This window comes from Naegleria lovaniensis (genome assembly GCF_003324165.1).
Source record: "Naegleria lovaniensis strain ATCC 30569 chromosome Unknown tig005, whole genome shotgun sequence".
In the NCBI taxonomy this organism is placed as follows: Eukaryota; Heterolobosea; class Eutetramitea; order Acrasida; family Naegleriidae; genus Naegleria; species Naegleria lovaniensis.
This window is the reverse complement of record NW_025407827.1, coordinates 148293-172091: the sequence shown is the minus strand read 5'-3', so window position 1 is coordinate 172091 and position 23799 is coordinate 148293. Positions and strand designations below refer to the sequence as shown.

Below are 23799 nucleotides of genomic sequence, written 5' to 3'. Positions count from 1 at the left end.
TCTTCCAAATTCCCTTTCTTCCTGTTACATCTTTAATTTAGTTGTTGTATGGAAAGACGTGTCGTTTATTCTCTACTCTGGCCGTTCCCTATTGAATTAGAAGATCCCAAGGCGTATTGATGATTCTAATTGCTGATCATTCATTGAATATTCAAATGTCCGTTTTATTGTGTCATCTTTGATGGACTTTTTCAAATAAAAAACGCAAAAGCATTGAAAGCCTCACTCCTTGTCGCTCTGCAAGACTTCATTATAACCTCAACTCATTGAACGCTTTGCGCATTACCTCCTCCTCCATTATAATATATATTGAATCACTCTATCATTACTACAATGGCCATGATTCATGAAAATAAGAAGTCATCAGCGGAGGCTTTTCCCTCTCATTCCATACCTTCTTCCTCGTCCGAGCTGCCGTTGAAGCCTCATCATGAGCATGACCACCCGCATGAGGAATGTACCAACAAGGATTGTAAATTGGAGCATCATCATCACGCTACTTCAAAAGTACAAAGTACAAAACAACATCGGAAGAAGCATACAGGATGTCCACTTTGTTCCATCATGATTATGAATCCATTTCCAGAATCGGGCAATGTTGATGATTATGAACCAACGAAATTTGAAGAAGCCGTCAATGTGCTGACTCATGCATTACCCATCTTGTTTTTTGCTTACTTTTCTTACAAGATGTATGAACAAGATATCATTAATTCTGGACAAGAATTGTTTGTTGCAATTGTGTATTGCGTGGGAATGGTGATATTATTTGCAGTGTCATCCATGTATCATGTTGTTTGTTTAATGTATGGAAAGAATGATCCTAGAGTGGATGTTTTTCGAGCAATGGACTATTCCATGATTTATGTAGGTTTTTAAAATCGGGATCGTTTTTGACTGGATAATATTTGTATTTGAAATGATGATGTGACGCTGTGACAAATGTTTTTGATAATAACATGAATTTAGATTTTCATTGGAGCTTCCTATACACCATGGCTTGCTTTGGTGGAATTCGGAGAAGGAGGCTGGATTGGAAACGTTATGGCTATTGCAGTATGGACCATAGCAGCTTGTGGATTGATCAAATCTTTCAACAAAAAGTTTCTTGCAAGCATTGACGGTATTGTTTTACTGAACTTGATGGGATGGATTGCATTCTTTATCGTTCCACCTGCACTATTCACACATGGTAAGTAACTTGTCGTTTGTGAGATAATGTGTTGCAAACATTCATTTTCTCATAACACTTTTTCACACGGCTCAATAATAGTACCCATCGAGGCCTTTGTATTTTTATTTATTGGTGGAATCTTTTATTCTGGTGGTTGTTTCTTGCTGAAATATGGAGATGGAAGAATTCCATGCGCTCATGGTATTTGGCATTGTCTTGTGAATATGGGTGTCATGTGTCATTTCCTCGTCATGTATGAATACTTGATGAATCTCGATTCTCACTTCTTACCGGGAGTTGAAAACCCCTTAATGGTTTATCAACAAGTTGCTGCTGTATTCCAAAACACCAGAAAGTGGCACCTTCCAAAACTCAATGTCTTGTTTGGTTTTTAATCTTGACTTCAATAAACAATGCAAACAATCGAAGATGCAAGTTACAAAAAGAATTTTTCAAAATCAAAAAAAAATGCAAGGAAATGAACATTCAACCACTCAGGAATCATCACAGCAGGTAGTGGATAAAAGTACTGATACAATTACTACATCCTCTAATTCTGTAGATACTCATGTTGACAATAGCAACAATTCCGAAAATAATAAGAGAAAGGAACCACCCACTTCATCATCCGATAATAATAATAGTCAAAAGAATCATGATAAAAACAAGAGGAGAAAGGGAAACAATGGTAAAAATAATAACAACCATAGAGGAAAGAAAGAAGCTACTGAAAAAACAACTGCAAACTCGGAATGGGGAAAACCGAATCCTAACAAGGCCAAGAATGAGAATGAGGAGAAATATCAAAAGAAAAGAGTAGCCTTGTTCATTGGATATCTCGGAACCAATTACAATGGCTCACAGACATCGTATGTTTTTTCATTGTAATTTAATATTTGAAAATTAATTTTTCTCATGATTGCCACCGTTGAACACATCCATTTTCAATTTTCAAAATTCGTAATTTAATTTGATACATGATTGATACTTATCGATAATCATATGGAACATGACTACATTTATGATGGTCACAATGACATATTCATGTAGAAATTTCACAAATCCAAATGTTGTCACAGTTGAAGAAACCTTTTTCAAGGCACTGTGTAAAGCAGGCGGAGTTGCAGAACACAATAGCACAGATATGAACAAGGTACATTTTCACAGAAGCTCGCGTACCGATAAAGGAGTTCATGCAGCTTCCAATGTTCTTGAAATGAAACTTCTCTTAAAACCAGGCCTAATTGAGGAAGTGAGAAAACTTCTCCCAGATGACATTGTTTTTTATGGGTTTAAGAGAGTATCTAAATCATTCCATGCTAAGGAGCACTGCACAGCAAGAACGTACGAATACTTGTTACCGGCTTTTGCTCTTGCTAAAGACCCTCATGCTAAAGAATGGTTTAGAATGACCAACTTGGAAAAGATTACTGATTCAGACATTGAAAATCATGGTTTATTAGACATTTATAATTATGATGCTACATCTGAAGAGGTAGAAATGGCAAATCGTGTGTTGAAAAACTTTATTGGAACTCATAGCTATCATAATTATACTCAATTGACCAAGGCAAAACCTAATTCTTTCAACAGGCACATTACAAGATTTGAATGTTCGAATCCATTCGAAATTGCAGGTGTTAAGGTTGTGAAATTAACAGTATGCGGCAGCTCATTCATTTACAACCAGATTAGAAAGATGGTGGGCTTTTTTATTGGTGTCATGCGTGGCGTTTTTGATGAGAATGAATTTGACTTGACAGTCGATAAGGAAAAGACAGTGCCAGTTCCACTTGCCCCTGCCAATGGCCTCTTGTTGTGTGAGCAAGAATTTAAAAGATACAATTCGAAAGCTGGTTCTCAACTGCACGGCAATGTCTCAGCTTCTGATTATGCCAATGAAATGGAGGAATTCAAAAAGAGAATTTATTCACACATGCTCCAAGTCGAAAAGGAAGATCATGCCATTGGCAAATTTTTGCTCTATCTAAGAGGTTGGCTCTTCATTAAACCAAAAGTCAACGAGACCTCTTCATCATCAACTCCTCAGGCCAATGTAGAAATGCTCGGAGAAGAGACGGAACAAGTACTAGATGTTCCTGAAGAAGATGAATAACTTAGTTTATTAAATCGCTAAACTTTGAAAATTGCTATTGGCTTTGAATGATAATTAAACATTCAACAGCATTTGGCAATTCGCAAATGGCTAGGTTTGAATTTTCATGATTCTACACTCCAACAGTGTCGGAGCCGAGATGAAATAAATATTGAATGAAATTCACACACAAGATTAATCCCAGTCAATACTGAATGTAGTAACTCTTGGTGTATCATTCAAATTTCTCATCAACTTATCGACGGCTGGTTGTGCAGGTGGATTCTCTTGGAGTTGTGGGTCGGTGTAATAATTGGAAACAAAGTAACCAACTTGAGTGAATAATTGGTTCTTGTAGGAGACCTTGAGCAAGAGAACGGTACAATCCAACAAGTCGGCAGCAGCAATGTTTTGAATATTTGGTGGAGGAGCAGTGAGAGTGAATTTGTTGGTTCCGACCTTCACTGGACCAACACAAGCAGAATCTAAAACTTGATCACCTTGTGCGTTCTCGCTGTTGCCAACATAGACAACTTCTAATTCTAAATCGGCATTGATTTGTTCAATACAATCAACGGTAACATCCATTACAATGTTTTCAGTGAAAGGACTTGGGTTGTTCTTGATTTCAACGTTAGCAATCTTAACCTTGTTGACCATGGTGAGAAGAAGGGCTGTGAGAGTGTGTGAAAGAGAGGCTTTTTTTTATGTGGAAGAACAAAAATATTTTGAATTTTAAAATATTTTAAACTTGCTAACGGTTTCTAAAATTTGGAGGGAAATACATATATTTTGGTAGCGGGAACTGGCTAGGCGCCAAACACCACATTTTGTAGAACGGAACATGTAATTGATTCAAAAACAATGCATTCTCATCATCACCAAGCTCCACATCATCATCACAGGCGGAAAAAACATTCTTCATTGTCTTCATCCAATTCTTCTCTGTCCTTTCATCAAACTGAATTTGATTTTACGAACAATGCTGTAGCTGATGAATACGAATATCAAAACCCTTCCGATAACTATGACTTTGCATTGAGAAAGGCGAAAACGCAAGTTTCATCCTATCATGATCCAGAGAGCTCAAGAATGGATCAGGACCCAGCTCTGTATTCTCCATCTCTGTCCTACTCCTCTGTGAGCAGCGGAAGAAGTTCTTTATATTCTGACACTTCAAAACGAAAGAATGTTCTCGATGAATTATCCGAGGAAGATTTGAAAAAAAAGATGTACAAAAAGTACAAAGACAAGGGAGTTATTGGATTGTTGAAAACTCAATTAAGGTCAATGATTTATGAGGACTTGACAAAAAAAAATCACCCACTTAAGGAGGCATCCATCACAGTTTTCGGAAATAGACCAGAATTACAGAGAGCATGTGTAAGTTATTTTAAACATTTTTCAATGGTTTATTATTTGAGTTGATCTTGATTGCATTCTCTTAATATTTTAAAATTGAATGTATCAAATAACGACCGAAATAGGAACGACTGGTTCTTGATCACTTGAAAAAAAATGGCTATTCATTTACTGCCAGTGTTTTCACTTCAGAGGCTAATTTGCAGGATTTAACAAAAAATTCAGAATATGATGTTTATCATTCGATTGGAATTCGAGTTTATAACACGGATATAGTGAAAGAAAATGATATTGCTGACATTATGGATCAAGATCCCAACAATTTTCTCACAAAAACACTTTCGGAAATGTATTATAGCCCATCTTGGAAAGGTGAGAGCGCTCTAGTTAAATTTTTGACGATACTTAAACAAATTGCAAATCGAAAAACAAGGAATGAATCATGTCAAACAGAAGAGAAAGAAGAGTTTCCAATGGAAACCAAATTAAAAATGATTGACGCAGAATATGAAGCAGAAATGGAGAGTGATAAAAGGAATCAATCACAAACTCTAGAACAAAAGTATTTGGAATATCAGCGTGAATGTGAAAGGAGAGCAAACGAAGAGTTAAAAGCTCGTCTAAAAATGTTCGAAGAAACGACTATAAGCGCCATGAGATTGGAAGAGAGTGCAAAATATCGCGAACGATTGGCTAGAGAGCTTGAAGAAATGGAAAAGGCGCACATGAGAAAAATGGAGAGAGCCACCGAGAGAGAACGAGAAATTGCAGATCGTCTAGAAAAGAAAGAAAAAGAAATTGAAAAGCTGTCTTACGAGCACCGACAGAAAATGTTCAAAGAAATGGAGGAAATTCAAAGAAAAAATCAAGCCATTGCGAGAGAGCGACAATTACTTGAAATGAAGAAGGCAGAGATTGATGATAAAGCCAGAAGACTGGACGTTCTCGCATCACAAACATCAATGGACATGAAGTCAGAATTGTCGCTCATGAGGGCAAATTTAGAGAGAGAAAATATTACCAAGGTCCAGAAACTTGAAGAAGAAAAAAGAAGACTTGATTTAGAAAAAGAGAAATTGTCTGAAATGATGAAAAAACATAGCGACGCCTCTCACTTAGAGGAGACAATCAAACAGTACCAACATTCTCTCGACATTGTTAAAAGTGAATTACATGAGTCCAGAAAGCGAATACGAGATTTAGAGGAAATGAACGACCAAATGAGAATGCAACTTTCTCTAGTTAAGGAATCTAACAATGATATCAAGCCTGTCACTACAAGCATTGATGTGCCTTGTGACAGCTTAATTCAACGAGAAAATGAGGATCTTAGAAATCAACTCAAGCACAAGGAAATTGCTTTTAATTCTCTCCAAGACAAGATGTTAATGTTAGAACGCAGCGAAAAACATTTAAAAACCACTCTAGAAGAGAATGAAAGAGAAAAGAAAAAGTTGATCGAGGATTTCAAACGAGAGTTGCTGGAAGAAAAACAAAAAACAAAGAAATACTTGATGCATTGGCAAAACACTGAACGCAATGCCATGGTTGAAAAACTACAGAAAGAGAGAGTCCGAACAGAACGAATGCAACGGGATTTGGAAGAGCAATATCTTCAAAACAGAACTCTGCAACATGAAATTGATCGTTTAAGAAATTTGTTGGAATTACCTCGAGTATCTAGTGCTGACGCATCCAAGTTTGGAGACCTTTCACAACTTGGAAAACCAATTGATATTGCATACCCTAGCTCACTACGAGACGACAATATTTATGAACGATTATCACTAAATGAATACCCTCCCATCTCCATTCATGACAAACTCAAAGAAATTGACAAGATGGGAATGTCTCTCAATAGAGATTTTAATTTGGATTCTGTCACTGCTAACACTCAAAAGAATAGGCCAGAAATGAACAATAACAACACCACTGGCTTCACACCTTCCATGCTTTTGGATGATGTGTCGAGTAGTTTGGATGATTCCTTCCTGAAAACATTTGATTCCAAAACTCAGCTTAGAAATTCTGTTTTCGTTGGAGGAGGTACTATGAGTGGTGATGGCCACCGTCATCCTGCAAGTGAACAAGCTCTAATTCCTCACTCTCTTGAAAAGCAATACAACCAGAAGGGACTCTATGATACCACAGATGGAGCAAGGACAACGTTGCTAGACTCATCTCCACTTGTCTACCGGGGTGTGGATTCTGTGGATATTCAAGCGCAACGTACGACGTTGGAGGAACCTCGTAACAATACTTTATCTCTTCAGGATGTTAATTCGGAAACAGTAATGAATAGCACTTCCGTAGTGATTAAGGCAAAAGAAGTTCTATCGAATAGCACCACTAACATGGACCGAGTTCATTACAACGATCAAGAAATAAGAGCATCCAGTACAGTGATGAATAATCCAATGTCACTGCAAGGAGAGACCTACTCTGTGAACGAGGATATGAAAAGGAATGCGTCTTCAACAGATAGAACGAACTCACTTTTGGGTGAAGTGAAACCCATGAATAGTTATATGCAACAAGATCAACAGCTATCAACAAGTGAAAACGCTCGGCCGGTTATGGTTGATGGAACAAAGTCTTTGGAAGAGACAAGGACTATCAACCACGTGCAACCAGTCCATCATGAGAATTCACAACCAGTTTCTAAAACAACAAATACCAATTCAGCAACTACAGCCCAATTAAATTCAACTGCTGTTGTTGTTGATGAGAACAACAATTACCATCGAATTGAGGAACATCAAGCATCTATGAGGGAAGAAGAGCAAGACACGACCATAGAAACTTCTCATCAAGTCCCATGGAATCAAGATGCGCTCGATGAGGTTGATTCAAATACGGTTCAACATGAGGAAGAAGAACAACATATTCAGCACTCGTCAGTTGAAGCTCATCAAGCACTGGAAGAAGAAGAACTACAGGATCAGCACGTCAATGACCCCATTGTTACAAGTAACGATCAACAAGTGTACGATCATTTTGGAGTGGGCGAAGACGATGATTTATTGAATACTACTCATTCTGAAGGTTGGAAATCAGATACTTCTGGATTCAGCGCTGGAGGTTTTAATGACGATGATTTGGACATTGAAGATCAATTGTATGCTAAGAGCGAATATGACGACTTTTAATGGGATGGCATTTGACACTTGATGACAGAAACCTCGCCAATTCTCAATTCAAAGATATTGGTCATATGTGTTGGTTGTATACATGGTCAGACATCATGATGTTCATGGAGCTGATTCATCACCAGATTGAAGAGAAAGCTCCAAAGTGAAGGCTTGAAGAACAAGCCAAAAAATTTTCATTGTAAACTCTAAAACTTGGTTGATTGTAAGTTTATTAAAAAATAAAAAATTTTGTCTGAAAAAAAAAGCCATTACATCACAAACTCATCATGAAGGTCGTCGCAGCTTATTTGTTGGCAGTGCTCGGTGGAAACCAAACCCCAGGAAAGAAGGATATTGAAAAGATTTTGGGAGCAGTTGGTGCTGAAGTCGATGGAGAACAAGTTGATAAACTCTTGAAGGAATTGGAAGGCAAGAACGTTTTTGACGTTATTGCTCAAGGTAAGGAGAAGTTGGCTTCCGTCCCAACCGGAGGTGCTGCTGCTGCTACTGGTGGTGCTGCTGCTGTTGAGGAAAAGAAGGAAGAGAAGAAGGAAGAAAAGAAGAAGGAATCCGAGTCCGAGGATGATGCTGATGCTTTCGGTGGTCTCTTCTAAATCCAATTTATTTACTTCATATAAAAATAAATCCTCCTAAATATTTAAAAATTCATAAATCTCAGCAAGAGTTGTTGTTGTTGTTCGAATGACTGGGTTCTCAAGCGAAGGTCTTTCGTTGGTTGTCTTGTGATTCTTCTATTTGTTGACAAAGTTTTGGAGATAACAAAAAAGTTATCATGAACATTGCTGTGTGAAGTGTCCTAGATCCACACCCAGAAGAGTAGAGTGCAGAAGCTGATACCTCTGAGTATCCAGACATCCGAGCAGCAGTATGAAACGTTGAGAGAGGATCATATCTTGGGGGATGTGTGTTTTCATCGAATATGAGAAATGGACAGAGAGGCCGCGGCTCTCTTTCAATTCTAAGAATTATTGCATGCAATTATGGTTCGCAATTTCAATTTTATTTATCCAACCTCAAACATTTACCAAGCTTAGTGTAGTTTACTCAGTTGACCATGCCTGGGACGGAGAAGCAAAGTAGATTGCAATTGACAAAATTTCGAAAATAATAATGAGAGGATTGAGCTTGCACCAGCGAAATTACATTGTTTTTGGTAGATAATCATTTTCTGAAGCCAGCCAATTTTAAAATGACACCAAAGTTTTTATTTCTTGGCATTGTTGGGTTGTGCATTTCCAGTGTTACCTGCATTGGACTGTTGAGCATTGGGTTGAGTTCCTGCTCCAGTCGTTGTCGGCAACATACCTCCCAACATGTTAGGATTCAGTAAGAACTGAGTGCCTCCTGGCATCATCATAATTCCTTGAGAAAAGAAAGGATTGTACACAAGTGGCATACCATTTGCAATGAATGTATTTGGAGGTATGCCAAGTCTTGTCGTATTGCCTCCAACTCCTTGAAGAGTAGAAGCCAACGCAAGAGCAGAAGCATCCACAGTCGTTGAACTTCCCGTTGTTGCCGTACCAGATACAGGTAACATTCCTGTCATTTGTGATGATGGCGTGACACCCGTTGCATTGGATGGATTAGTAGCAGAAGTGGCTGGTTGCAAGTTAGGAGTGGGTTGTCTTGGTGGTTGTGTCACAGGCACTGAGGAAGGTTGACCACTGGTGGTTTTAGTACTTGGCTTGACCATTCCACTCAGAGTCGTTTTATCCACAACATATGAAAGAAATAGCTTGTCGGGAATGTCTTGATAAGCGACCTTAGTATTTTCCTTAGATTTGTTTGCCTTGTATAATTCACTGGTGATAAAAACCAAAAATCGAACATTTTGTTGAGCTTCTTGCTGTTCATTGTCACGAGGCGGTGAAGGTACGGGTACAGCAATCAAAAATTGTTTTTCATTCACAGTTTTGTAGAAACCTTCGAAACGGGGAGCTTCATCTTTGGGTTTCCACAAATAAAAGAAGGAAAGCCTGTCGAGGCACGGTTTGAGAGTATTAGGCATAGCTTGATGGGCAACTCGTTTGATATCACATGCTTTTGGCGCCTTTGTGATGAAGAGTTTGGCTTGATCTGGATAATCAGGTGTGTTGATATAACTGTTGTGAATGAGGTCGAGTGTGAAGAGAGCATTGGCATTCGGATCAATAGAAAAGGTAATGGAGTGAAGAGAAGGAGAGCCTGTACTGTGAGCACTATCAAGACCAGAACCTGTACTAGTGGCAGATGATGATGTCACCTGGGGTGGAGAAGTGGTTGGTTTGACTGGCGGTTGTGGTGGTGTGCTGCCACTTGTCGTCTGTGGTTGCTGTGGAGGAGTGGTCACATTGGAAGGAGTGGTAGTGGTTGAAGAGGACTTTTCTGGAGAGGAGGTGCTCGACGTTGTTGATGCCTGTGAAGATTGAGACGTACTTACTTTGGGAGCTATGGTAGTGGCTTTGGTTGGTGGTTTCGATGTGGTCGTTGCAGTTTTGGATGTTGCCGTGTTGGATGCTGGAGTGGTGGTACCTAGGGGAGGAGATGAAATGACAATTGTCGAGTTGTTGGGTCCTCCAGCTGTTGTTGTTGCTGTAGTAGTGGCAGTTTTGAGTGGAACCAGAGGTTGAACAGTGGTGCTTGGTGCATTTTGCTGTGAAAGATTCAATTGTAGACCTCTCAGTTCAATAAATGCAGGCTTAAATTCAACAAGTTCCTTCTTTGAAGAGGTTGTTTTTGATGACTTTTCAAGTATTAAGCGAATAATTTTTTCGTCGTTGGATGCATTTCTTGAAAGATTTGAGCCTTCAATGGTTCCATTCACAACTCGTAATTCTATTGTTTCATCTTCCATCATGTTTTCTTGCTTAGATTTGTCCTTCTTGGAGGTGCTTGTATGAACAATTTGACTATTCTCAAAGAGAGGTTTCCAATTTTTGTTAGTGGAAGGAGCAACGAAGGAGACAATTATTCCTTTCTTATGAGCCATTTCACGAGCTAGATAGCTTGCAGTTTTTCCAGAATATGGTCCGGGTAAGGTACAAGGATGGTCGACTGGAGTGGAAGAGCAAATTAGGCAATATTTGAGACATTCTTTTTCCCACTGTAAATCGGTGAGTGATGCAGCCATAGCTTCTGTCACACAGCTTTCACAGACACCTCCAGCATGAAATTTTTCTTTCAAATCTTCTAAAATGCTTGTAAATGTATTGTATTGCCGTATGAAAGGTATGACTTTAACCATAAAATCCCCAAACGGTGGATGATTTTGAAATAATACTGCTCCATATTCTGTATTGTTGTTTTTCAACTGTTCCAAATAGGGCAAAATAATTTTCTTTAGAAAATCACCAAAATATTGTCTCATTCCACCTGTTGTATCAATGAGAATGCACACTTGTTGAGGAATGTTTTTTGGAAGATAAAAATCAGCTGGCAAAGGATGAGCAAAACCAGCAGAATTACTTGTTGTTCCGTTACTACTAATAGTCCTTGATAAAACTGTGGGATGTTGTTGTTTGACAATGGTAGGACCATGTCCCAATACATGTGCAGTAATATTGGTATCAGTTAAAGCATTTCCAGTTGGTTGTATCAAGTTCAAAAGTGACGTATTTGAATTGGGTGAAGAAAGTGAATTTGCAAATGCATAGCTTGATGATGAATTGGATCTTCCACTTGTGATCGGTGGTTGCAACAAAGTAGGAGAGGAATCAGTGAGGAGTGAGAGCATGGATGTAGGTTGTTGGGACATGATGATGATGGAACGACAACGTCAATTGGGAAATACAAATATTGGGAAAGGTGTTGAAGTGGAATGACGAGTGCAATAAATAAAAGAGAGAAATCGGATCTTGTTAGAGTGGTGAGCGGTAGTAGCGATGATGAATAATTGTTGTTGTGTTGTTGGTTTCTCAGCCAAGATCAGAGTTGGGAAGTGATTGATGATTAATTTACAAGAAGAATAAACGGATACGGATCTAGTGAAGGAGGTGAAGAAGAGGTGTGTGCAATCAGATCACTGCCTCAATCGTTCAGATTGGAAAAGTCTACTCTTGTTGATGAAGAAGAATTTCTGCTGTGTGCGTTTGTTTTCTTCGGAAGGTGTGATGATCAAAAAATTGCCGTTGCAACAAATGACGATTTTGTTTTTTTTGTTTTTTATTCATGAAAATTTTTAATGTTCTTGCAAATCTTCGACAGCATGCTTTAAGATTCTTTCAGTCTGTTTTTGACTTGAGGTCACTATTGCTTACACCACCAGGTTGATTGTGTACATTTCTGACATAGATTTGAGCAAATGAGAAGAGTAAAAGTAGAATAATGATCATGGCATTTCCAATGGCAAATCGACTAATGCTATTTCCAATTTCAAGCCAACTTCCGATGTCTGAAACAAGGAAAAAGAAGTTAATAGTCATGATATCGCTGAGAGCTAATACCACAAGGAGAGCAGCAAAGTGAGGTGTTCTTGAAACTCGTAGAATGATTACAAAAATTACAGTGACAGCAAGTAGTGGAATGGCAAGTTTGAAAATCAAAATTGCAGCCATTGTGAACGGACTGAATATTGAAATAAATCGGTAGACTGAACTTAATTCAAAGCTAGCAATTGTAGCAAGATTTCCAGTTCCAAAAAATCCAACATTAAAGAGGAAAATGAAAAATATGGCCGTACTGAACTCTGTTTTTGAAAGCCATCCAGGATTGAAGGATGGATCTTTTTTTCTCTTCTGCTTTTCTTGTCTCATCCAAAATAAAAAGGTTACTAACACTCCTGCGTAGAATAACACTTCATAATTCACGCTCAACAATACAAGTGGAGTGGCAAATGAAGAAAGAATGCTTTGAGCTCTAACTTGGTAAAAGTTTGAAGATAGAAATGGAAGAAGTAATGACACAATTGATAAAATCCATGCAGCCAGTTGATTCAGGAGTGGCAACCCTTGCTTCTTTGACAGGGAAAGATCTGTGCTAACTGTGACACCACATGCGAGAAGAATTAATACAAGCTGGCCGTAGAACAATGTTTGTTGAAAAAGGCTCTGAGTTTCTTTAGGAGGCTTGATAAATCTCCATGTGATTTGACAAACACAGAACACTATTGCTCCACATATCACCAATGTAATATCATTGCCGTAGTCAGGAGGCAATAAAGTAAATAAGCTCATAATGATACATGTAGTAAGCCAACCAAACCTGTATGTGAAATTCATTTCGAGAATGGTTGGTAAAACTCCAAGAACAATAAAGCAAACTGAGAAAATATCTCTGGAATAATATCCACACACCATGACTTCGAGAACTGCAATGATCACCAATAAGGATTGTCCATCTGTATGAATTGAAAAATGTTGAGTGAGGAAAGCATAAATCAATTTCGTATGATTGAATATGTATGCAAAGAAGTAAATTGGGAAAATTATATACATGTGGTAGTGAAGTGGATCATGCTGAACAAATAAAAGCGCGCTCAAGACCACAAATAGAGCAACGGAAGCACAGGAAACAGTGAAAACATTCTTGTCACTCTTAATTTCATGGCCCAGCTTGGTATAATGACGCAAGCAAAATACAAGTAAGTAGAACATCCATCCAATGTATCCCAAGATAACTGTTGACATGAGCTGAGGCCAATCATAGGTCATAAAATAGTTAAGGCCTCTAATTCCCATATTAATCAATTGGTAAATTTCCTCTTGCGCTTTCTCAAAATCTCCACTCATAATCAGCGAGGTAATTTCTCGAGATTTCAATTCCAAATCTTGTCGTTTCATATAATGGCGAAAGAAAAGAAGGGTTTTTTCTTTTTTGACATCTTGCTTCTTCAAAAATTGTTCTGATATTTGTTTAGCATTGACGTGCAAATTAATACTTCTAAACATTTCATTTCCATTGAGATAGGAGAGAGGCAATATTCCAACATTGTTCATTGGAAATGGAATGCCCAACAAAGCGCTCATGAGAGTAGCCATGTCTGCTTGCTTAATATCTTTTCTATACTTGGGATTAATCATCCAAGCTTGTTTCACATATTTTTCTTCTGCAGCAATGGATGGAAACGAGCCATCAGAAATGATATGGCCTTTGCCTTCATAAAAGGGACGAATTCCTTTTCCCCAACAGACTAAAGGAGTTCTTGTACATTCAGGGTTTCCATCACCATGAGAACCCTTTGATGACATCCCATGATCAGCTGTGAATATGAAGGCCGTTTCATTGTCTCCGAAAAAGTTTGAAATCAAATTGTGCACTCTTTCAACACCCTCGTCCACGTATCGAATGCTGTCATAGTAACCTTTTCCCATCTTGTATGCGTGTCCACTCGTATCAATGCCCAATAAATGCAAAAATATAATTACTTTGTCTTGATTGAGCTTGTTTTGAACTGTTTCATTGTGGGATATTAATTGCTCGAACTTGTCAAAAACCCATCTGTCCAAAGTGGTCTTGTCATGCATGGCAAAGTCTTCCATTTCTGGAGGATAGTTATAGGTGTCAATATGACTTCCTTTGAACAGATGCACAACATCTGGTGAGCCAATTTGCAGCACATAATTTGTTTGATTAAAAACACTGTCGAATTCTATGGGATTTTCCTTCCATCCTGTAGTCACAGCACTCACGTCCTCATAAAATCCTGCAATCATTGCCACGTGGCAAGGTCTTGATTCAGTGGGAACTCTTGTATGAGAAATGCCAAAACTTGCTACAGTTTCCATCTTTGAACGAATAAAAGGAGCCGATGTTTCAAGATCTGAAAGTGCAGAGGTGATCTGCGAATCAATGGCACCTTCATAAATATTATAGGGAGAAGGGCCTAACTTTTTCTTTTTCTGAATAACAAATTGATGTCTGTCATCTCCAACCATTTTATCCTTGTCTCGGACTATTTCAAACAACTTATCTGCTCGTAATCCATCTCCGACAATAAAGACCAATCGTTTTGCAAACAAACTGGACCCTCCTTGGGAAGATGTTACCGTCGATAAATTAATATTGCTATCATTCAAATATCTATCAAAGCTATTCTGATCCATTCCATGTACAATCGGTGATTTAAAATAAATATCAAAGATGCTCATCATGTAAGCAAGATGAAATAATATGCCCACGACAATGACTAAAATATATTTGCTTTTATCGAAATTCACTGGGGTTGATGGTGATGATTTATGTTCAGAGCCAGATAATGATGGCTTTGATCGTACGATTGAATAGTTACTGGATGATAAAGAGAGATCATGTTCATCTGTCATGTTGTTATTATTATTATTCCGAGAAGAAGCTTCAGTTGAGGATGGATCGGATGCCACAGAAGAGTATCGTCCATGATCGTGATCAATCTTTTCGTCGTGGGAAGAGGAACTTGGAGTCATTTTTTGATTGGTTTTAGCGAAGATTCTCACGTGCAATCTTTCACAATCGTGAGAACAATGAATTCATCAACCTTGAAAAATCTCATCGACAAGGCAACGTTGAAGACCTTTCATCAAAGATGCTTTCAAATTTAAATTGTTTTTTGAATTCAAAAAAATGCAAGAACATCCTCAACCAGAAAACATTTCTACCGTCTCAGCTCCTTCATCATCCACAACTAGTTCATCTTCGGAGGCTGTTTCTTCTCGGGATAGTGCCTCTTCATCATCCATTGTTGAATCATCATCGAACAATGAGGGTCAAAAACCTGTTCATCCACAAGCTTGGCTCCAAGCCCTGTACAGTGCTGGACGAGGAGGACTTCAGCAAAAAAGTAACCGAGGAGGTTATCATCGCGGAGGGAATCGTAGAGGTAGAGGCTCAAGAGGAAGGCATCACAACAATCGGTACGAACGAGGAGGAAATGATCATGAGAAGCGGAAACGACCCAAAGATGATGACGAAGATTCGCATGAAGAGTCTGATAATGAAAAACCATCATCGGACGTAAATGAAGAAAATATACCAGAATATGTCAAGTTTTTACAAGACTACAAGAAAAATTACAAAAATCCAATTTTCTCAATGCTTTATAAAAAACCAATGGAAACACCAGAAGATATTGAAAAATATAGAGAGGAACGTAGAAAAAATTATCCAACTCGAAACAATGTCATTGAAAAGGAAAAAGAACTTGCCGAGAGGAGAAAGAAGGGAGAAATTATTATCGGAGCCTCAGAAAAAGTGAAATCTCTCCTAAAAGTAATGGGAATTGAGAAGGATAAAAAAGAGGAATCTAATCAAGATGATAGCAATGCAAAGGCAGCTCAATCATTAATTAGAAATTTATTGACTCAAGAAATTTCACAGGATAAGATCATTTTGTTACAATGTTTTAGGCATGTGGTTTATGAGCGGTTTTTTTGTAGTGAGGATGAATTGAGCGAGGAAGTGAAAGCCAAACTTGATAAATTGCAAGAGCTCACAACCACCGAAATGAAAAAGCTAGAAGAGTTTAGAAAGAAGAAGCTTGGTCTTCTCGATGAGGATTTAAATACCAATTCAATAGCGTCCTCTGTATCAAATACTACTGCACCAATTCTTGCAGAAAAAGCAACAACTCTACAAGTAGAAGATTCAATATCCGATGAAGAATTTGGAGAGTTAAGTGACGATGATCTTGTCCAAAATGATGAAGATATGGAAGATGACATTCTTGGAAATTGTGATGCCCATGAAGAGCAGAAATTAGACACAATTTTGAAGGAAATTGCAGAATAGGTTCTTGTGTGGTTTACTGATTTTGGTAAATTTTTGCACGTGAAAGAGCGTAAGAAATCGATGGTGGCAGCTTTAGAAAAAACAGGATGACCAAAAGTCAAAATTACAGCAGAAAACTGTCAAGCGTCATCCATGCATAAAAAATGTCTCGAAGTCGATCCAAATCATCACATGTTCATCACGTTGAAAATATTGAACTGATAGACGAGAGAATTCATACACAACCATTGATAATATCCACAAATCATAATAATCATGACAATAGTTTTTCTACATTTAATATTTCTCCTGCTGGACAATCTCCGTTCCGAGAGTCCAACATTCATGAGAGGAACAACACCACGAGAAATAGATCCTCATCTATAACCACACGTCGAAATCAGTCACATCATTTTGCTTCCATCATATCGGAATCCAATCACACACCACCTCTATCCACCACACCCCCTCTAGACTCTTCTTCACCTTCCTCGCAACAACATTACTTTTTAAATTCTGTTTTAAATCTACCTTCCTCGACCATGATCATGACAACAACAACGACGATGGTGGGCACACTTCCGACCAATCTTCATTGGGAGAATTTTCGAAATTTAATTCCCAATGATTGTCTACTCAACATAGCAAGTTTTTTGGACGACTCATTCACTCTTGCTTCACTACCTCATACATGTTCCATGTGGTTCCATTATCTCAATAATCAACCTTTGTTCTATTCTCAACTGTATTCGATCAAAATTCGTGAATTACGTGAATTCTATCTGAAAGATTTTGATTTACAAGTTCAGGAGAGGGTTTGCCGTCGACGTTTGAAAGCAATCATGGCCTTACAACAGCAGCAACAACAACCTCAACAACCTCAGCAACCTCAACATCCTCCCTCTCCCATTGAGTTACTCACTTCCAACCACCACAACAATAATGAAATCGTAGAACGAGAATTTCGTTCAAGCCTCACTTCTGAACACGTTCATGAAGACATGCTTGTCATGAGTGAAGGAGAATGGGAAGTTTTAAATACTCACTCATCAGCACTCTCTGAGAATGGATCCTCAACAGCCTCCATGACCTCAGCCAACTCGGCCTTTTTAGATTTGAACGCATTTCATATGGATCCAACGAATCTCATTCCTCCTTCTGTGTTTCGAAAAGTCAAATTATTGAACATGGAAAATGTATTGAATCATACCACTACTTCACCGATCATTACGAGTAGTAGTAGTAGTAGCAGTCGTAGAAATAGTCAGTATCATCATGATGAGACTCATCAAGCCTTCAACTCTAATTCTCCTTATTTCTGGTCCTCTACAAAATCGTCTTTTCCTACACAACATGTTGGTTCTTCCTCGAGCCATCATCATACTCGTCAAGCTCATCATTCATTTCATATATTCGAAAAAGACTGCTATCTCGAACTCTTACGTATGGAATATTTGGTTCGGCAGCACGGAAGGGACATTCTCAGCAAGACCAAACGAAATTCTCATAAACCTGAACGACCTGCTGTTCCATTGCCAGAACAACTCTTGTTGGAAACATTGGACGCTCGGTTACGATGGCACTTCTTTCTTGCCATGCCCATCACGTGTGCCTTATGGACATTCTTTGTATTATTAATTGCCATTAAGGGAATATTAATGAACATGGGAGCGGATTATGAAAGTGAATGGAATTGGTGTTTAGTGTTTGTACCATTCTATTTGGCCATGATCATGTTATTGATCTATTCCATCATAGATACCCGATTATCCATGAAAAAGTATTGGATCATTCATCATCAAGTGAAAGATACGAAACGAAAGCAAAAGGCGAGAATTGTATTGAAATTCCGAAAACATTTTTTTGATAATTTCATGACCTCCATTCTCAAAGTGATCATGTCTGTATTGGCATTTGTATTGGGATTGGCTTGGAATGCATATTTATCCTTACCTCATACCTCATTTGGTCAAAATGGATGGTATCTCTTTATCATCTTTGTGAGTGAAATGGTGCTCCTCATGATTTATGCTCTCTGCTGGTTTGTGATTCGACAACAAAGATATGGTTCACTCATTAGTCTTGGATGTTCCCTGTGCAATGGTATTTCACTTCTCTTACTCTGTTTTTATGTGATTTTATGTGCTGCTCTGATTACTTTAAACATGTCCAATTCTCCAGTAGTGGGCATGACTTGGGCTTTGGCAATGATTCCAATCTTTCTCGTCGAGGCATTTGTATTGATTGGGATTGCACTCATTGTTATGGTTTGGTTCAAATTGGAATGTAAGGTGGCACGTTCCAATTCTCAACGTTTTATTTATTTGATATTTCATGCAACATTGGTGGTAGGAATAGTGTTGTTAATGATGCATCATGTGAGCATGTTGCAAATTCAGGAAAATGTGACTTTTGGATTTGCGAGTTTGTTTCTTGTGCCCATTCCAATGATTGTGTTACCATTGTTGGCAATTATAGCGAATTATTTAGTGAAACAGCAACAACAAGAAAATAAGTATGATGTCATGTAAGGAGGAGATTTCTTTGAATATTCGTCACAGTAGAGCATGAGGAAAATCTTACAACAACACGAAATCTTACAACAAAATGTATACTCAGTGACAATGAATCCAATAGTTTCTACTTTTAGCGGTGTTCGTGAATAACACAGCTCTTCGTGACATACATGAGTCACTTCAGCAATGTTAAGATTCCATAATTGAATGACATTTACATTCGGAATAGGGATTAGTATGGCTATTTGAGGCCCTAGATTATCTTGACATGTTCCCTTTGCTTGACAGCTGGCAATCGGGTCCGAACGTATCGAGTTGACCAACAACTCAAAAATGTGTCGAATCGTCACTACCGCTCGCTATTTCACTTTCAACAGACTTCACACCACAACACCTCACTATCGTACAATGATCGCCCTTCACACTGTACTCACGACCACGCTGCTACTGTTCTTATTCCAACTAGCAATGTTTTCTTCTTTTTCTAACCATCCTTTCGTTTATGCAACGACTCTCAACAACTTCACTTATAAATCTCCTCCTCCCATCATGAAAATGGCTCGCGATGAGCTCCATGTATACAGATTCAAAGGACCTGATTTGTTTATGGATATTCGACCTGTCAACGCATGCAATTATGTGGATCAGTATTTTGGAAGTGGTTTTTCAGTGAATGATTCTGTATGTTACAACTTGATGAATGATCTTTGGAACTCAACGAAGAATGATCATTCCAATGATGCAAGAAATGAATTCTGGAAAGTCGCTCGCTATTACATGTGGTGGTTTCAACAATCTTCCTCTCAGCAACAACAATTTTCAAATTTCACAATGAGCATGTGGGAAGGAATTTCAGTGAACATGTCCATTCCACTGTATCAAGCATTTCAAAGCATGACTTATTGTTTGTATTGTAATCATTCAAGATATGATGATTTTCAACAATGGACCAATGAGAATTTTCCAATTTTAGCACAACTCTATGAGCAAGATTATTGTGGAAATTCTGGAATTCCCTACTTGTCACCAACTTCATTTCGAAGTGTGGCGATTGGTTGTTATTGTCCTTCGAATGGATACGTCTCGAGTGAATGTAGATTTTACAGTTTAGTATGGTATCCCATTTTCAGAACTACCCCTCTATATGCTATTGAATTATGTGGTTTTATTGTATTGATGATATTATGTGTCTTGTTGAATCTTTGGCCACGAGTTGCTGAAATTATTGAGACATTTAAAACATCCAAAGATCAGAATTGGTGTCGTCTGGTGACAACACATTCTCTCAAATTTTCCGCTGTATTCGACCATTCTCACATTATTGAGTTTGATATTGGCAATTATTGGAATGTCTCTGTATATTGCTTATATTACTGTTGCTACCATCTTTTTGAACTGTTCTGGAATTACATTGGTATTTGCAAGTATTTTTATTATTTTCACATGGTTAGATATTATTATCAAATCATTTAAGAATCGAATACGAACTCCAATACCATTCATGTAAGTGTTTCAAATAATTCTTGCTGATACTGAATATTAAGGTGTAAATGATATGAATTTTATAATTTTATTAATGCGTGAAGAGCATTGGGTCAAGCAGTTTTTGCTTTTTTCACATTATTTCTGATTGCGTTTATTGCAATGGGAGCATATTTGGATTATATTGACAACAATGGAACGCCAGATGCTGTATTTGATCAACTCATTGATGCTGTCAACACTACAGAACTCATTGTCATGTTTGTTGCATTTCTGACAGTTATTATATTAATTATTTTAGCAATCATTTTGTTGAAAATGTTGTCACGTGTGAAGAAAGTCCGAATTCTCGAATATCGATTTAGTAGATTTGTCATTTATTCAGCCATATGTTTGTCTCCCTACTCTTTACAAATTCTTCACTTCATTGCCGCATACTCTTCACCGTAAGTACCATGACACATTCAAGCTTACATTCAATTTCACATGTTCATCAACATGTTAGATCCTGGTCATGTAGATATCAATGGGCATTGACATGGCATTTATTATTTTGGTGCTTGGTGACCATCTCGGCTGGATGTATTTATGTGTTGTTCAAGAAGGATGCTTTCGACAAGACACCTTTTGGAAAATTGTGTCGAAAGATTTTCGAAATATTGATCTCTAAATGCTTCAAATCAAAAAATACTACAAGTCATATAGAGCATTCCCGAAAGGAATCAACCGTATGAACATTTGTGATTCCTATAATATATACCTTCATCAATGATGAGCGCGACTAGATCATTCAAAATTTATCTGTTCTTGTGGACATGTCGGACCAATTGCCAAATCGGTAGACCTGTTTACAGTAAATTTACAGTTTGTTTTCGATACCATTTCTCTCTGAACCTGACTCACAGGTTTCGCAAGAAAACTTGCGACGCCAAAATTTTTTTGAGTTCTGAAGATTCTTTGGGATGACGAGCCGTCAGCACTTTCACGCATCAGCGTTCGAATCGTGAATTCCCATCAAGGTTCGAACAACACCAGCACGTTTCACGCAAGAATTTTTGGTCGAGTGGTATTGTTAGAGAACAGACTTCCCAACAAGAAACTTTGCAAAACGTATAAATTCCACAACATTCTCTCCTCTCCCAATGCATTCATTATCAAAAAAACAACAACAATCAAACATAACAGCAAATGTCCAACTCCACATTCCTCATGACCATGCTTATGGTCTGCACCGTAGCGATCATGGTCATTCCAATGGCTCACAGCACTCTGTTGTCCTGTACAGGAAACTACCTCATGGATCAAAACACTGCTACTCCTTATGCGTGTACTCATCGTGCTGACTCTGCCCATGTGTTTGAGATGAGGTCGAACGGACAATTGTTCTTTGAGGGCACGATGGAAGAATTGGGATGGTACAATTTCGCCAGTAATGACAAGATCTACATGATCTATTGGCTCAATTTGACAGAGACGAATCCATTGAAGAGAACCAACACTGTCAATGATATGTAAGTATTGTTTTTTAATATTTTGATTATGTTGTAACATTACGTATTTCGAATAGTATGCAAAATACTGGAGGTGTCATTATTAGTTTCACTCTTCCAGCAACGTTGGGAAGAAGTTTTCACAGTTTTTTCAGACAACAATCCACAAGAGCTCTTGAAACTCGTCCATTGGATACTTCTGTAATCCCAGTATCAACCACCCAAACAGAAGCTTCTCAACGAGAGTTAAAGATGTCGTTGGCACCTCGTCGTGTATTCAACCTTCCTCCTAAATATAGAGAAAACTCTCAAAAGACATGGGTAGTGACTGCCTCGACTCCTGATCAATTCAAATTGAGATGTGAAGATCCTAGTGACAACAGAACTGCCGTCGTGTACTATTCGTTCAATACTCGATTGGACAAGTATTTGAGCTTTTTGAGTTTCTTTGATCCAACTGGAGTGACAAAAATTGACATGTTGGATGCCACTGGCGATGATATGAATACTTTGCATTTGGCAAACGGAGATGTGTTCCAAGCATGTTTTAGTTGTTAAATCAAAGTCATCGTTCGATGTAAATAAACAAACATGCTCAAGTTCCATGTTCTATCTTGAAAAAAAATGTTAAAAGCTTTCTTTGGTGGTCATCATGATGATCGATTTCACGTGAATCAAGAGGAATGGAACTTTATGTCTCTTCCTGATGATACTCTCATTCAAATATTTCAATATTTAGTTGGAGATTTTTCCATGCATCTTGATTCCATTGAAAATGAACATCCGATCAAAACGGGTACGAGGATTCATCATGATGATCATGTTAGTATTCCAATAACGAGAATAATTTCGGAAATGAAACGGAATGCATGTTGCTTGCAATCATTGAGCTCAAAATTTAATCGTTCTGCAGATGTTAACAGCAATTTTGGAAAATTTTGGTTTTGGATTTGTTTCAAGGAATTGGGAGTGAATATGGAACGCGATGAGGAATTGAAAAAGTTAGTCGTTGAAAAGGGAGTCAAACGGTGTATGACCATGCTTTTATATGTAGTTCAAATGAAGCGACGAAATCGCAATCGTGGCAATAGAACTGGTTCGGAACATGATGAAGAGTCATTGAGTATTATTTTGGAAGGAGGTTAGTTATTGGAGCAATTGATCATTTGAAATGTATTAATGGAATGTTGAAAAACAGACTTTACGTTGAAGAGAACACTAACCGAGTATTGGTTGTTTGGTTACTCTATCTACACTAACTATCACATTGTTCATGAAGACTTGTTTGTCAAACCAACGGTTGTGGATGGAATTAAAAGCAGGTTGACTGTTTATTTTGGTGATGCCTTGAATGGAGGAAGTTTTTATTACCATCCTAAATTTGAAAATGATGGTCAATGTATTGTACAAGTGTTAGATTATACGCGTGACACTTCTAGTATTCACAATATTTCTTCATTATTGAAATTCTGTATGGAGCAAAAGTGTTGCACTTGTTTTCCATATATAGCCGTTCTTATTGATAACAACGCCAAGTCGGAGGAAACTGAACGATCATCTTTCGATTCTAGAACTGTGGAATTAATCGAAACAGAATTGAAAAAGTATCAAATTTCCAATTACCAAATTGTCCAGGTAAACACACAAACAGGAGAGGGAACAATAGAACTATTCGAACAAGGTATAAGAATGGTGAGAAAACTCATTTACACTTTTATGTTGAAGGAAATAATTGAACATGACAAAAAGATATTAGCAAACAACGGATTCAGCACTAGCAAGTGTCTAATTTGTTAAGCTACACTTTCACAACACGTGCCCAATCTTAATGGTGTACACCACAAAGTTGTCACTTGCGTGATCCATT

General features: G+C 37.9%; 12 protein-coding genes across 12 annotated transcripts; 9 read left to right on the top strand and 3 right to left on the bottom strand.

The window, feature by feature from the left end:
* Nucleotides 1–333: 333 nt before the first annotated feature.
* C9374_012448 (uncharacterized protein) lies at nucleotides 334–1569 on the top strand (the record flags this gene model as incomplete). Its single annotated transcript, XM_044688216.1, has 3 exons — nucleotides 334–867; nucleotides 970–1192; nucleotides 1274–1569. 3 exons carry the CDS (start codon nucleotides 334–336, stop codon nucleotides 1567–1569), a joined length of 1053 nt encoding a protein of 350 aa, XP_044554090.1.
* Nucleotides 1570–1642: 73 nt separating this feature from the next.
* C9374_012447 (uncharacterized protein) lies at nucleotides 1643–3290 on the top strand (the record flags this gene model as incomplete). The annotated part of the gene is made up of 2 exons (XM_044688214.1): nucleotides 1643–2043; nucleotides 2225–3290. The coding sequence occupies 2 exons, from the start codon at nucleotides 1643–1645 to the stop codon at nucleotides 3288–3290; spliced, it is 1467 nt and encodes a 488-aa protein (XP_044554089.1).
* Nucleotides 3291–3464: 174 nt separating this feature from the next.
* Nucleotides 3465–3929, bottom strand: C9374_012446 (uncharacterized protein; the record flags this gene model as incomplete). Its single annotated transcript, XM_044688213.1, has 1 exon — nucleotides 3465–3929. One exon carries the CDS (start codon nucleotides 3927–3929, stop codon nucleotides 3465–3467), a length of 465 nt encoding a protein of 154 aa, XP_044554088.1.
* Nucleotides 3930–4133: 204 nt separating this feature from the next.
* On the top strand, nucleotides 4134–7780 carry C9374_012445 (uncharacterized protein; the record flags this gene model as incomplete). The annotated part of the gene is made up of 2 exons (XM_044688212.1): nucleotides 4134–4652; nucleotides 4757–7780. 2 exons carry the CDS (start codon nucleotides 4134–4136, stop codon nucleotides 7778–7780), a joined length of 3543 nt encoding a protein of 1180 aa, XP_044554087.1.
* A 269-nt stretch (nucleotides 7781–8049) lies between these two features.
* On the top strand, nucleotides 8050–8376 carry C9374_012444 (uncharacterized protein; the record flags this gene model as incomplete). The annotated part of the gene is made up of 1 exon (XM_044688211.1): nucleotides 8050–8376. One exon carries the CDS (start codon nucleotides 8050–8052, stop codon nucleotides 8374–8376), a length of 327 nt encoding a protein of 108 aa, XP_044554086.1.
* A 611-nt stretch (nucleotides 8377–8987) lies between these two features.
* On the bottom strand, nucleotides 8988–11519 carry C9374_012443 (uncharacterized protein; the record flags this gene model as incomplete). Its single annotated transcript, XM_044688210.1, has 1 exon — nucleotides 8988–11519. One exon carries the CDS (start codon nucleotides 11517–11519, stop codon nucleotides 8988–8990), a length of 2532 nt encoding a protein of 843 aa, XP_044554085.1.
* A 466-nt stretch (nucleotides 11520–11985) lies between these two features.
* Nucleotides 11986–15144, bottom strand: C9374_012442 (uncharacterized protein; the record flags this gene model as incomplete). Its single annotated transcript, XM_044688209.1, has 1 exon — nucleotides 11986–15144. One exon carries the CDS (start codon nucleotides 15142–15144, stop codon nucleotides 11986–11988), a length of 3159 nt encoding a protein of 1052 aa, XP_044554084.1.
* Nucleotides 15145–15301: 157 nt separating this feature from the next.
* C9374_012441 (uncharacterized protein) lies at nucleotides 15302–16465 on the top strand (the record flags this gene model as incomplete). Its single annotated transcript, XM_044688208.1, has 1 exon — nucleotides 15302–16465. One exon carries the CDS (start codon nucleotides 15302–15304, stop codon nucleotides 16463–16465), a length of 1164 nt encoding a protein of 387 aa, XP_044554083.1.
* A 143-nt stretch (nucleotides 16466–16608) lies between these two features.
* On the top strand, nucleotides 16609–18975 carry C9374_012440 (uncharacterized protein; the record flags this gene model as incomplete). Its single annotated transcript, XM_044688207.1, has 1 exon — nucleotides 16609–18975. One exon carries the CDS (start codon nucleotides 16609–16611, stop codon nucleotides 18973–18975), a length of 2367 nt encoding a protein of 788 aa, XP_044554082.1.
* A 540-nt stretch (nucleotides 18976–19515) lies between these two features.
* On the top strand, nucleotides 19516–21176 carry C9374_012439 (uncharacterized protein; the record flags this gene model as incomplete). The annotated part of the gene is made up of 4 exons (XM_044688206.1): nucleotides 19516–20316; nucleotides 20435–20463; nucleotides 20547–20888; nucleotides 20948–21176. The coding sequence occupies 4 exons, from the start codon at nucleotides 19516–19518 to the stop codon at nucleotides 21174–21176; spliced, it is 1401 nt and encodes a 466-aa protein (XP_044554081.1).
* A 454-nt stretch (nucleotides 21177–21630) lies between these two features.
* On the top strand, nucleotides 21631–22490 carry C9374_012438 (uncharacterized protein; the record flags this gene model as incomplete). The annotated part of the gene is made up of 2 exons (XM_044688205.1): nucleotides 21631–21953; nucleotides 22010–22490. The coding sequence occupies 2 exons, from the start codon at nucleotides 21631–21633 to the stop codon at nucleotides 22488–22490; spliced, it is 804 nt and encodes a 267-aa protein (XP_044554080.1).
* A 66-nt stretch (nucleotides 22491–22556) lies between these two features.
* Nucleotides 22557–23729, top strand: C9374_012437 (uncharacterized protein; the record flags this gene model as incomplete). Its single annotated transcript, XM_044688203.1, has 2 exons — nucleotides 22557–23073; nucleotides 23131–23729. 2 exons carry the CDS (start codon nucleotides 22557–22559, stop codon nucleotides 23727–23729), a joined length of 1116 nt encoding a protein of 371 aa, XP_044554079.1.
* Between the last annotated feature and the right edge of the window lie 70 nt (nucleotides 23730–23799).